The 14,032-nt window shown below is 43.9% G+C and overlaps 1 protein-coding gene across 3 annotated transcripts in view; it reads left to right on the top strand.

Moving 5' to 3' along the window:
- Positions 1-14,032, top strand: part of GALNT6 (polypeptide N-acetylgalactosaminyltransferase 6) — an 82,286-nt gene that overhangs the window by 22,982 nt on the left and 45,272 nt on the right. For all 3 annotated transcript variants that reach the window (XM_088466354.1, XM_088466346.1, XM_088466359.1), the window contains exons 3-4: positions 3,151-3,323; positions 9,314-9,463. In XM_088466354.1, the coding sequence (XP_088322480.1) occupies positions 3,151-3,323; positions 9,314-9,463 (323 nt within the window). The remainder of the gene's footprint in view (positions 1-3,150; positions 3,324-9,313; positions 9,464-14,032) is intronic.

Below are 14,032 nucleotides of genomic sequence, written 5' to 3'. Positions count from 1 at the left end.
ACTTCTTATCGGTGAGATCTCCCAATGGGGAACCATACAATGTCCACATTTCAACCCAATTCAGCTAACTCATCAGAGAGAGTAACTTTTGCACCCATGCATTTGGTCAAAATGAACATAAAATAAATGGCATTTGTGCTGCACTGATAAAACACACTCCAATGTAAACCTTACAATATATTGCATACATTACAGTTCATGCACTAAATATTTGTTTAACGATCTCTGTTTGTATCTTTGTTCAAGTAGTGTTTATCAGGAAGTAAATGAAGTGTGCTATGGCACAATGTAGAAAACCTTTCCGTATTAGATACATTGTATTTACATCATCCAATACAAAAGCATGGGCTATAAGGTATACTTAAGGTGCGTACACACTACTAGACGATAGAGTAACGACTGTATGATTACGACATTGTAATTGTACAATCGTTCATCTTCCTGTGCAGTGGGATATTGTATCTACACTGAACGATTAGTCGTTCAGTGTAGGCACCCTCCATCATCCCGAACATGCCCAACCTGTCGTTATCGGCAGATTGACCGGCATGTTCAGGCGTTGATTGCTGTCAAAAACGAAAAGGGGGAGCACGCATCGCTGGTCATTTTTTCGACATTATACTGAACGGTTAATGAGCGATTGAACGATTACGATGTCATAATTGTTCAATCGCTCATTTGAATCGCCCAGTGTGTACGCACCTTAAGGACCATATTTGTCTGCTTGTTGAACTGCCTCTCAGGGTGGTCATTGAGGGCAGGTCCAAGGGGCAAAAATGGGGGGAGTGATGATCCTGCAATATGTGCTCTGCCACCGACTGCACAATACGTGATGGTGACTCAATTTGCAGCACCCCTAGTGAAGGAAGGGTGGTGTACTCTCTGTGGAAACCAGGAGAACTTCCCAAATATGGGAGTTTCTAGTACACTAGGCAAGCTTTCTTAAAACAGGACAGGCTGATGCTGTGAAACCGCAGCTGAGACATTGTACTGTATGTTGCTCAAATTCTTCTATAGAGGAATTTCTGCACCAGACAATAACATGCCAGACTACTTGATGAAGTAAAACTGTCTTTTTAACTGCTTATATCAGGAATCGATCAATCCAATGAGAGTGCTTCACACTATCCATGATAAGATCTCTGCCGGCTACGGATTCCCCATGCAATACATGGGGAATTATTACAGCAGTACAAGCATCATCGCAGTCTTTCCTGGGTTATCCCATCTCATAACAAAATCAATCCAATAATGTTTTATTATTAATAATAATAATAATAATAATAATAATAATATCATTTTTTTCCCCTAGTGATTACTTATTTTTGTTACATTGCTTGTGTACTTTATAGTGTGTCTATACATATTTTTCATTTGACACTTTCTGTGATTCACTCCTGGATAAGCTCTGGGCACCAGCAGAGAATACTGTGAGGCTTTGTAGGGCCATAGGCACTTAGCAGAAATGTCAGTACCATGATATCTATGCAGAAGTGCTCATGATGGTACACAAATATACCCAGTAAGTGACGGAAACAAAAGGGGAACTGCGTATAGCATTCAGCTATATGTTTATTCTAATGAACAGCACTTCTTTTCAGACCTTACTATGTAAAGCCCTCTAAGAAAATGCTGAGATTATATAAATGCATAGATCATGGACCTTTACAATGGGTACATTCGAAGGAATACTAACTAGCCTAATGGTAGGACCTACCTAAAAGGCCCATACCCTAGTGACCTTGGCTCAATGATATAATCCTATATTATTTTTTATTAATTGGGTAGTAAAACCATGTAATGACAGTATTTAATGTGCTGTTCAATGTCTCAGGAGTTTATATATTAGATCGTTGCGTCTGGCAAAACTGTCTGTCTTACAGAATTCTGCAGAATGCAATGGCTATTGGCAGGTATTACCAGTGGTTGCCATTGCTGGGGCTATCCTGAGATTGATGGTCACTTGCCCCCCTGTGTTATCTATGTCTCAAGAAGGTGAAAAGGAATAAAAAATGCTTCAATATTCAAAGTATTTTGTTTTTATTTAAATATCCTGCACCTGGCAGCCTAATATTGGGCTTCCAGATCACGCTAGAGCAGTAGGGACCCCAACTGACTGGCAAGAGCTAAGTCTATGTGAACCGCTGCTGATTTAATTTTCTTTTTTTTTTCCTTTACAAAATACCCTGTAAAATTGGTTTTCAGGTGTATTTTATACATATATTTCTTAGAAACTTTTCTGAGTTTCATCATTTCTATTGACTTGATTTTTTTTTTCAGTTAGAAAAGGTGTTGGATGTAAGTACAGTAACAGCAGTCACCGGTCTATGCTTGGAGTGGAAAGCAAGAGAGCATTGACCATTGCCTGACATCACAATGTCCTGTACATGCACAAACACTCACTGCTTGGCTTTCATGTGGATCCTATAATAACTACACTGTTACATGGTACAGTGGGTCATCAGACCGCACTTAACAATTGCTGTATCTGTGGGAGCTTTTCTCCAGTAGCTGAAAGATTTGGGAAAGCTCCTATTCCACAGCGGGTGTCTGTCCTTGCCTTGGCAGGTGTGTCTGTGACAATGGAGGAAAAAGTAAGTTCTCTGCGGGTACAAGAATGCTTTTCAATAAAATAAATGAGAGAATAAAGGCCCTAAACCGGTTTAATTTAACGTGGGGAAGTCACCCCTTCTTTTGCAATTTCCCTTTCGAAAACTGCAAAAAAAATCCCAAACTGTAACAGCTGTCTCCATGGCCGGTCCGCAGACGGGATAAAAGGAGCAGCATTGTTTCCACTGAAGGCAGCAGGAAAACCTGAGCTCTCATGTGGAACGTTTCCCTTGTTTGAAGTTTGGATTGAGGTATGCGGCCTGTAAGGGAACCATTCACCCTAGTGTTGAAAAGCTTGGAACCAATCTGCAGTGTTGCTGCCCCACAGAGGACAGTACATCCCCCTTCATTTGTTTTTGGTGTTTTTGTTTTAATGTTTTTGGAGTTATAGCAGTTTCCTCGATGACCAGATGATCATTCCTTTTTTTTTTTTTAATTTTTTAATTTAAATTGCTAAACTTTTTATCCATTATGTGCTTAGTTAGGAATCTTTGTAATTCAGTTCTGTTTTATTTGACAGAACCTATTCTCTGTTTTTAGGTGCATTGAGCAGAAATTCAAGCGGTGCCCTCCTCTTCCAACCACTAGTGTCATCATTGTTTTCCATAACGAGGCCTGGTCAACTCTACTCCGAACAGTGTACAGTGTGATACACACGTCGCCTGCAATTCTGCTGAAAGAGGTCCTTCTCGTAGATGATGCTAGTACGGACGGTATGTCACGTCTCCATCGTATCACATTATTTGAAGCGAATAAAGGGCACATAAGCTATATTTGATTGGCATTGTCTCTATTTAAAACCATTTGCTGAACAAATTTGTGAATGGGCAAATATTTTCTGTAAAGCGCTGTGTGCGCTATATAAATAACTGGTAATAAATAAATAAACAATAGCTAGCCAGCGGTGACACCATAGTTTTGCAAAATCCTTTCTATGAAATTGTGAATATAAAACACATTTGTGCATTTTGTAATAAGTAATAAGGCACTAAAAAGAGTGTATCCTGCTCCATCCAAGGGGCCCTCTACCATGGGTGTATCTAGTGCGATCGCGGTGTGTCAAGCTTGTCACTAATTTTATAGTTTTTAAGTATTTGTCCATGTTAAGCTATTCCTTTTTTCTGTTTGTTTACATTTTTGATTGTTTTTATTTTGTGCTATGGCACTACAGTATATTTCCTCCCTTTTTAAGCAGTTGTTGATGTTCTGATTGAGTGCTGTATAAATGCAATATGTGTTTTCAACGTGGCTAGTTCTATAAATTGTGTCCAGACCTCTAAAGTGGCATATCTATAATAGGCGCAGGATGTGTGGTGCACTCAAGCTTATGGGACAAGGGGGCATGTGCTGCACAACCTGCGAACAGAACAGGCTTTTCCATTGTACCATACAGCACCCACCCCCCCATCCAAATATCTGCTGCTGGCAGTTCCATTTTTCTAATAAGGGTCAAGATCCTTTGCTGTTTTATGCGCATATAACATCTTTACAAAGATGACACCACTGGCTGCAGGTATAAGGAGATTGTGGTGGAGGGGGATCTGCACATTTCCCCCCCCACCCCTTATTTTAAAACTCCTGTAGACGTAATACACCCAGCCTAGTGTCGGCTGTATAGATGAGCCTGAAATTGCTGCTAGGCAAGTGGATGTATACTTTTTGCCTGCACTATGTAGTGGAATTTGTATCGATATCACTTAACAAAACATAAATACAGTCGATATATACTAACTAGAAAAAAATGTGATCATTCATATTTTCGAATTGACTTTAGTAACAACAAAAATGTCCCTCAAAAAAGATCATAACTAGCACAAGAACATAAAAAAGAGGCTTCTTTTTAATTATATAACTTGTAAATTATATTTAAAACCTTTAAAAAACAAACAAAAATCAGTAATTTCATGGCTGTTTTTAGAGTAAATGTTAATTTCCTCTTCCCTGTCCTACATTCACTGATATAATTTAGAAGTGCAGTGGATGTGGAAATTATTTTTGCGGATCTAAAAATTATCTTCTTAAGCCACATTGGTTGACGTTTATGAGAACTACTGTAACTGTGGTGCAGATGTTTTGCTTTCTTTTTCAAACTTTGACTACAAAAAGGAAGATTGGAATCTATACTTTGTAAGGCGCTGCGGAACACTTCTGACGCCATATAAATAAACGATAATAATAATCTATATAAACAACCGGCTTTTCTACATGGTTACCTATAGAACAGTGTATTGAGGGTGATTAAGGAAAACAGGTGGTGTTGGTTGCATCTGTGGGTAAGGAGGGGGAGAAGGCTTAGTGGATGACCACTTATGCTGGGTACACACTGGCCGATATAGTGGCCGATCAATTGATCAGCCAATATATCGTGCCCCATTCGGCCAGTGTGTATAGACGATATGTCTGTGAACGATGACGTTCACAGACCTATCGCATTGGCTGTGCTGCACAGCCGATGAACAGCTGTGTATGCAGAAATATCTGTCCACCGGCAAGTGTGTACAGGCGATCAGCCGATCGCCTGTACACAGGGGCGCCTAGAGGGGCAGGGAGCAACGAGCGGGTACTAATTACCCGGGTCCGGCACCGCTCCCCATCCCTCTTAGGTCACAGCAGCCTATAATACGCTGCTGTGTGCTGGGCTGCACTGGGAGACTGTCCGAGGCTGCTAAAGAGGCAGCCGGAGAGTCTTCTATGCCAAAGGGGGGGAGCGATCACGCTTATCGCGCCCCCCATTGGCTGTGCGCCGGGCTGAGGGGCACACAGTGCACCCCTCCCCAGCACACAGCGCCGTGCCCCGAATGTTTTCTTTGTGTTTTTTTCTGAAGGGGGCGTAGCCACGAGTTTCGCGATTAGGCAACGCACCCAGGCCAGCCCAATCCGCTGCAGCATGCAGATGATGGTCCTTCAGTGTGTATGAACGACCATCATCTGCACATATATCTGCAGATCACTCGATCTGCAGATATATCGCTATAGTGTGTACCCACCTTAAAACTGGATATAGAAATTTGTGGCAAATCCGAGCCAGACATGCACACTTTAAAATATAGCGATAGCGGCCACAGAACAGCAGTGGTACAAGTGACTTTCTTTAAATAAGTGATGGCTAGCTTCCCATACACAGGGGCGTAGAGAGCCACGCGGAGCCCTGGTAAAGAGGGGGCGTGGCCTCTGGAAGCCCGGGTAAACTGTAATCTCTCGGCGCCCCTGCCCATACAAGGCTTGAGGAAGCTATCGTCAGTCATGGCAACAGCCAGAGGTACTCTGTGAGAGCCGCAGTAGACTTTGCTAAATAGTGACAGACCCAATCTCTGTCACACAGGTGCAGTTCAGAGGTTGGATAGATTTTTTTTTTTTTTTTTTTTTTATAATACATATGCCCAATAAGATTCCCACGATTTGTCAGCTTTAGTGTCACTAATTGCATGTCTTTCAACAAACTATGTCACACTCAGGGACGTGGAGGCAGAGCCTTCCCTGTCATACTACTGAGATTTGATATAAAAGTTATTAGAATAATACAAAGAAGATATTTATAACTTAGAAACATCTTCCTTGTTTATTGTAATCATATTTATATTTAACTTTCCCCAGCTTTGTGGAGCTCCCTTGGACTGCAAGGAGATGAGGCAGCAACAGCTCAGCCTCGCTTCTGTATAGTCACACTGCTTGCAGAGCTGGGGGTGGGGCCACACCACGAGTAGTAAGCTACACAGAAAGAGAGCTAATAGATGCATACCTCTGAATATGTGGTATGTTCTTTGAGCACTGATGGACACTTTGGTTGTCATGTGACCAGGAAGTGTACTGCAGTGTTTAGAGATCGAAACTCAGTCATCAGCAGCAAGAGAAAAGTTAACACAGTGATGCAGGTAGGAGAATCAATGGACACCGAAGCTCAGTGTAGTGAGGAGAGAGTTACAGTGAGTAGGGGATGAGACAGGCTCCCAGCACTCAGACCCATCTCCATGTGTGCCTCCCCAGCCATTGACCTCACCGCACATCACTAGTCACACTGTGTTGGTTCCAATCAAAACCTCACCACATGCCTCCCAATGTGTCTCCCTTTTTGGCTCATTTGTTTATTTCTTCCATTGCTCAGACAGTGACCAGACATCACTACTTCAGTACAAGAGCTTCAGCTGTACAGAACTTATTGAGAAATACAGTTCTCTCACATTTGTAGTGAAATAAATGACTCCACTGGGTCTGCCAGGGTCTCTCTGACAAGTATAATTTATCAAGCAGCCAATGTACCTGAGATGATTAAAGGTATTTGGTTTCCAGAATTAGATAGTGACAAAGGAGTTCATTTTCTAATTTTTCTCCCCCAAAGAATGCGATGAACAGAAAGCAGTTTGTCTTTTTTTTTTCCTCCCCGAAGGTTTTCTTTTATTTAGTACTTAAATTGTAATTCTGTTAAATATAATACTGCCAGCATTCACAAAGTAAGCTTTAAAAGCTCAGGCTGCAAGTTCCTGAGGCAATAAAATGTGGGGGATTCATTAGGAACATTTTTCTTCCTACTATTAGTGGCTTCAGCATTGTTGGTGGATCTTACTATGTTGACACTACTATCTGTAGACAGTGCAGCAAAGTATAAATGTTTTTGTTGATATGTAAAAGCAATAAAGGAACCATATTAGTTGGATAGGCATGGCTAGGCACAAGTATGCTTGTCACAAGCAATGCCTACTTGCCCTGCCTAGGCCGTGACTGTGAGCACCTACAGATGTTACGGCAGTAGAAAACTAACCTGATTTTTGTGACCAACTAGTGTAACATATTGGATTATTTAATACATCTTTTAAATGGTTACTGTGTTACTTCGTCCAAACTAAATACATGAGGTGGCAGAAACACGAGGGACACATAGTAGAAGATTGAGCACATTAAAAATGTTGCTGCCAAATTTAGTTGCTGATACAGTGTAGTATATTCTAGAAATAGGAGCATTCTACTGCACCTCTAAAAGCCATTGGTAAGGCAAGCCCCTATGTACATGTGAGAAAGCGCTTGGTAATTATGGGGAAATATTGCATTGGCTGTAGTACAGGATAGAAGGCAGCGGAGACGAGGGAGTATATTTACTAAAGGTCGATCTTAAGTGATTTAAAATAGATATATATTAATCAACATTGATGTTGTTTCTGGGGCTAAATTCCACATTTACTAACATTGATGTTGATCGGTTTTCATCAATTTTTAAATCTATTAAAATAAACCTTTAGTAAATATAACCCTATGATGGGAGTAGACCTTGGTCAGAGCTTGGTGTCGTTGCAGGTGTTGGCACTAGTCACCATGATATTATTGTAGCATATGTACAGTCCAAAGAGAAATGTACATACCTATAATTCTTCATGCATTCACCCAATCCACACCTTTTTATATTTAGCTAAATGTATATACAAATATTTCAGAAGATCCTACAGTATTTAAAGATATTTAAGACAAATATATTTATGATTACACAATACTTCATAATTATTACTAACCAGGAACCACTAATAAAATCCGCCCCCCCCCAAAAAAAATAAAACTAAAAAATAATAAAAAAAACAGACACATATATACTCTATACATAAATAAACCGGTGTTTCGTGTCAGTTACCACCAGTGGCGGCTCCAGAGGTGGGGCTGCGGTGCAGTCCAAAATTCAAATGGGTGTGCCATACCAACTGCCATTTCAAATGCTGCTGAACATAGATGGCTGGGACTCACTGGCAGTTGGTGTGGCTCCCCTATTAGAATTTTGGACTGTGCAGCCTCACCCCTGGAGCAGCCACTGGTTACCACACCTTTCTCAGGCAGCTAATATACAAATCTGTTTGTTTTATTGGAGAAATGTTATATAAACTAGAAGTATATTTTATCTTTTATAATGTGCACTAGGTTGAAGGTATATGGCAGCGATTTTCAACCTTTTTCAACTTGAGGCACGCTACACAAGATTTTAAAATTGCCAAGGCACACTATCCGGCGATGCAGCATGCGTGACCACTGAAAAAACATACACATTGGCTCCCACATAAAAAAAATATACACACCTTGGCCTCCACAGACAGTACATTGGCCTCCACACGAATAAAACACACTACATTGGCCTCCACAGAAATAAAACACAGTATTTTGGCCTCCTCAGGAATAAAATACAGTACATTGGCCTCCACAGGATTAAAATACAGTACATTGGCCTCCACAGGATTAAAATACAGTACATTGGCCTCTTCAGGAATTAAATACAATACATTGGCCTCCTCAGGAATAAAATACAGTACATTGGCCTCCTCAGGAATAAAATACAGAACATTGGCCTCCTCAGGAATAAAATACAGTACATTGGCCTCCTCAGGAATAAAACACACTACAGTACAAGTGCACTAAGCTGACGGCCGCGGCACGCTAGACAACCGCTTGCGGCTCACTAGTGTTCCACTGTGGTTGAAAACCACTGGTGTATGGCATGCTCTAACACAGGAGTAGGCTGTGTGGCATTCCAGCTGCTGTGGAACTACACATACCAGCATGACCTTCCATAATTTTGGTGTTATGGCATGCTAAAACTGTGGCAAGGCATGCTGAGATGTGTAGTCCCACAGCAGCAGGAGTGTCACAGGTTTCCTACCACTTGCTCTAACATACGTGTACATGTAAATAATCTGTACATATAATCAGAGTGCTGTCTTCTTTCCATCTGCAGAGTATCTGAAGGAGGAGTTGGATACCTATGTGAAGTCCTTACAGATTGTGAAAGTTGTGCGACAGCTGGAGAGGAAGGGCTTAATCACTGCAAGGTTGCTGGGTGCCAGTGTTGCCACAGGCGAAGTGCTGACCTTCCTAGATGCCCATTGTAAGTTAAATTAAATCTGCCACGCATCGTTTTCATACTGACTCTGACCATGAAAAGAGAGCTTAGCTCAATCCTTGCATATAAACCTTTCTGTTAGCAGGAGTCCTGGCTACGTGTAGGATTGCTTAGTCCTTGTAACGTCAATATCTCTATTTTTCTTATGTTATGTAATGATTATGTATAATGCAATATATTTTGTATGGCAAACAATGGCTGGAATGTCAGAACAAATTACTAAACTGTTTTTAGTTTTGTATAATGAATTACATAGTTTATATTTCATTTCTGACAACAGAAATATAAATATTTTATGGTAATGAGCAAACAGTTTGCTTTGTTTGCCAGAGACAGTTGCCTCAGGCTGAAAGAGTTTGAGGCTTCAGTCGTTTGGGGATCTAATTTATACATTGTTGATTTTGTGGCTGTGTAGTCTAAATGAGCATTTTCTATATTGGCGGAAAGTCTAATAACGGGTAAAGTGTGCACCACACAGATACAATATTACTTGTCCAATGGCTGAGAAGAGCGTCACTGCAGTTGTCTGCTCAGGAAGTACAAAGATTAGCTGCATATTTCAGTTTTCTGGAACCTGTTTTTTCATGTGTCACATTTCCTCATTCTTTGCATTATGTACCGCAAGTATGAATTAGCCGTGTGTTTATCATTGGACATGCTCCCTTCAATAATATTGAGGAGTTGTTGGGTAATATGGTAGAATATCGCTATTGAAGAAACCTGCTATGGAACAGGTGTCAAACACGTATTGATGATTGCATTGAAGACTATCTGTGATCAGGTTCTTTAGAGTTATATTTTGTGAATCGCACTTTCTGTAGTAAGCCAAAAATATAGTTAATTTTATTCTGTGTCTCAGGGTTCTTTTAGCAGAGCTGTGGCTGTAGAAGTCCACCCTTGAGTGAGTCCTGTGCAGCCTGAACTGAGTTTGGCTGTACAGTGTAGTTCCATGGCCAGCCTCCACTAAACCAGTCTGGGAAAGATCTTTACATACTCAATCAGTGCCGCCATCAGGGAAGGACTGCCGGGCCTGTAGTCCCGGGCCCGGACACTCTGGGGGCCCGCCACTCCTCCTAACGCCTATCCACTCCTAACGCCTGTCCCCCCCCCCCCCCACCCACCCATTCCCCACCCCCTGCTAAACTTACATTCATTGACATTCTCGGCCGGGGGGCCGCGGCCGCCAGCACCGACTCCTTTATCCTCTCACTATCTCTGACTGTCCGACGCTGCTGCCGTGTCTATAGCTGGCTGTGGGAGGAGGCAGACAGAGTGGATACTCCCAGCCTGCTCTGTGCTGCTAGTCTATAGCACAATCGAGCAGCCGGGAGCATCCTCTCTGCCTGCCTCCCACAAGCCGACACAAACACGACAGCAGCGGCGGTCGGTTGGAGAGGTAGGGAGGGGATATAGTACTTGGGCGCAGGTAGCTGTGCGTTGGTAGAAGCGGACCACCGGCCGAGCCTGTCGGGGAGTGTAAATTTGGCAGGGGAAAAGTAGTGGGTGGTGGGCCCCTCGTTGTAGGGAGGGAGGGAGAGGGCCCCTCGTTGTAAGGGGGGAGGGAGATTACTGGTGGGAGTTTGCTGTGTTCTGTATAATGGGGGGCCCTACCTATTTGGTCCGTCCCGGGCCCCACGAGTTCTGAAGGTGGCCCTGTACTCAAAATTCAAATAGGAGAGCCACACCAACTGCCAGTGAGTCCCAGCAATCTAAAGGCCATATTCAATTAGCGGCGAAAACTGCAAGGTGGGAGGCCGACTTCTTCAGTTTGCCCGGTGCTGGTATCGGACTACTACAGATGCTTGGGTAGGAGAAGTGGTCCCTCACTGGTACGCCCTCTCCTTACGTAGAAGGTATCCCAGCCGGTTTTTCACCACAGGCCTTCAGTCAGTTCCAGACAAGGCCCTGGAATTCCAGAAACTGGGGCACTCTATGCTCCAAGCGGGGATTATAGTGCCTGTTTCGTTGCCTTTGAGAGGAACAGCGTTTTATATCCAACCTCTTTCTGGTTCTGACACCCAATGGGTCCTAACGGACTATTCTCAACCTCAAGTCCCTCAACAAGTCTTTGAGGGTCCCTTGGCTCAGGATGGAGACCCTGCGTTCCATCATATTGGCTATGGAGCCTGGGGATTTTATGGTGTCCTTGGACATTCAGAATGCTTACTTGCATGTCCCAGTTGCTTTGGCTCACCAGCGGTTTCACTGTTTCGCAGTGGCCACTCCACATTTCCAGTTTCAGGTACTGCCCTTTGGCCTTTCCACGGCACCTCAGGTGTTTACCAAGGTCATGGCAGTTATGGCAACCCACCTGCTACCCTATCTGGACGACCTTCTGTTATTAGCAGTGTCTATGGGGGGGACTTCAGGGCCATCTGCAATGGACAATCTGTGTTGCAGAATCACGGCTGGCTGATTAAACTGGAAGTGGTTCCTCACAGACAACTAAGGATCTTTGTGACAGAGGAAAAGATCTCTGCGTTACAGGCAAAGATTCACATTTGTCTTCAAAGTCGCCAAGTGTCCCTTCACTCGTCAATGAGGTTACTGGGATCCATGGTGTCAAAGTTCACCATGGTAGAATTTGCCCAGTTTTCACTCCAGACCTCTACAGAAGTTGATCTTCTCCAGATGGAATGGGTTGCCCCATCTGATAAGGACACCGACAATGGTGCTTTCTCCAGAGGTACGGCTGTCTCTGGCCTGGTGGCTACAGACGTCCCACCTCAACAAGGGACGCCCCTTTTGGATCTCAGACTGGGTCCTCCTGGCGATGGACGCCAGTCTCCGAGGTTGAGGGGCTGTGACAGGTCCACACTTCTTTAGGGAAGGTGGCCGACCGCAGAATCTGCTCTTCCAATCAACATATTGGTACTTCAAGCGGTATTCAGAGCTCTTCAGCAAGCTAGACTAGTTCTTCGCGGAAATCCTGTGCAAGTCCAGTCAGACTATGCTACCACAATGGCTTACATAAACCACCAAGGAGGAACCAGAAGTCAGGCGGCCCTGACACAGGTATCCCGCATTCTGGCTTGGGCAGAAGGTAATCTCCCAGCCGTCTCGGCAGTGTTCATAACAGGGTCCTCAACTGGGAAGCAGACTTCCTCAGCCATCAGGACGTGCATCCAGGGGAATGGTCTCTTCACCAGGAGGTGTTTTTAATTCCTAGTGAACAAGTGGGGCCTTCCAGAGATAAACCTCATGGTCTCCTGACTGTGTACGGGTCAACAACAAGAGACAAGGAGGCTCTTCTGGTAGACGCTCTGTTGGTCCGGTGGACCTACCAGTTTGAGTATCTCTTCCCTCCGTTCTCCCTTCTTCCTCGAGCACTTCGGAAGTTCAAGCAAGAAGGAGGCACGTTCCTGTTGATAGCTCCAGCGTGGCCCATACGTCATTGGTACTCAGATCTTCGGAGTCTCTCCATGGACACTCCAATGCTGTTGCCTCAAAGTCCAGACCTATTGTCTCAAGGTCCTTGCCATTACTCAGACCTGGGTCGTCTGTCTTAACGGCGTGGCTGGTGAGAGAGCCCTTTTTAAGGTCCAGGTTTTGTTTGCTAGCTCTGTAGTTACCATGCTCAGAAGCCTGCTTCTGCAAGAATTTACTACTTTCTTTGAATGGTGTCGCCCTAGAGGCTTTGATCCTCAGGTGTTTGGGATATCCAGGGTTTTGGCTTTCCTATAGGTGGGTTTAGATCACTGTCTTCGCCTTGCTTCCATGAAGGGGCAAGTTTCTGCCCTGTCAGTGTGGTTTCGGCGTAGGATTGCTACTCTTCCTGATGTCCGCACCTTTATGCAAGGTGTACTTCGTATTCAGCCGCCCTTTGTTCCACCAGTGGCTCCTTGGGATTTGGCTGTGGTCCTGAGGGCTCTCCAAGGACCACCATTTGAACCACTGGGCTCAGTAGATTTCAAATGGCTTACAGCTAAGACTGTTTCTTCTGGCCATTGCTTCGGCCAGAAGGGTGTCATATTTGGGGGCTCTCTCATGTCGCCCTACCAGCACTCGTCCTGGTTTCCTACCTAAGGTGGTATCTAGTTTCCACATTAATGAGGAAATTCTAATGCCGGTCTTTGATTCCCAAGACCTCTCAGCTGGTGAGGCCTCCTTGGATGTGGTACGTGCTCTAAGCATTTATGTTGACCGTACCAGTTCATTTCGGAAGTCGGACTCTTTGTTTGTCCTCCTATGGTTTCCATAAGAAGGGTTGGCCTGCCACTAAGCAGACTTTGGCAGGGTGGATTTGCATGGTGATTTCTGAGGCTTAAATTCATGAGGGCCTTCCTGTACCATCCTTTGTTAAAGCTCATTCTACTCGGTCTGTGGGTCCTTCGTGGGCAGCTCGTCGTGGTGCCTCTACTGTTCAGCTCTGCAAGGCAGCCACGTGGTCTTTTGTCCATACCTTTGTGAGGTATTATGCATTTGATAACTTCGCCTCTCGGGATGCTTCCTTCAGGCGGCAGATTCTCCTTTTTAGCACAGGAGCGTCCTCACCCTTAAAGGATACTGCTTTGGGACATTCCCCAAGGTATCCTGTGGATACCCTATGGACCC

The sequence above is a fragment of the Taudactylus pleione genome, unplaced genomic scaffold, assembly GCF_031769625.1.
Source record: "Taudactylus pleione unplaced genomic scaffold, aTauple2 ptg000065l, whole genome shotgun sequence".
Lineage (NCBI taxonomy): Eukaryota > Metazoa > Chordata > Amphibia > Anura > Myobatrachidae > Taudactylus > Taudactylus pleione.
This window is presented reverse-complemented; position numbering and strand designations above follow the sequence as displayed.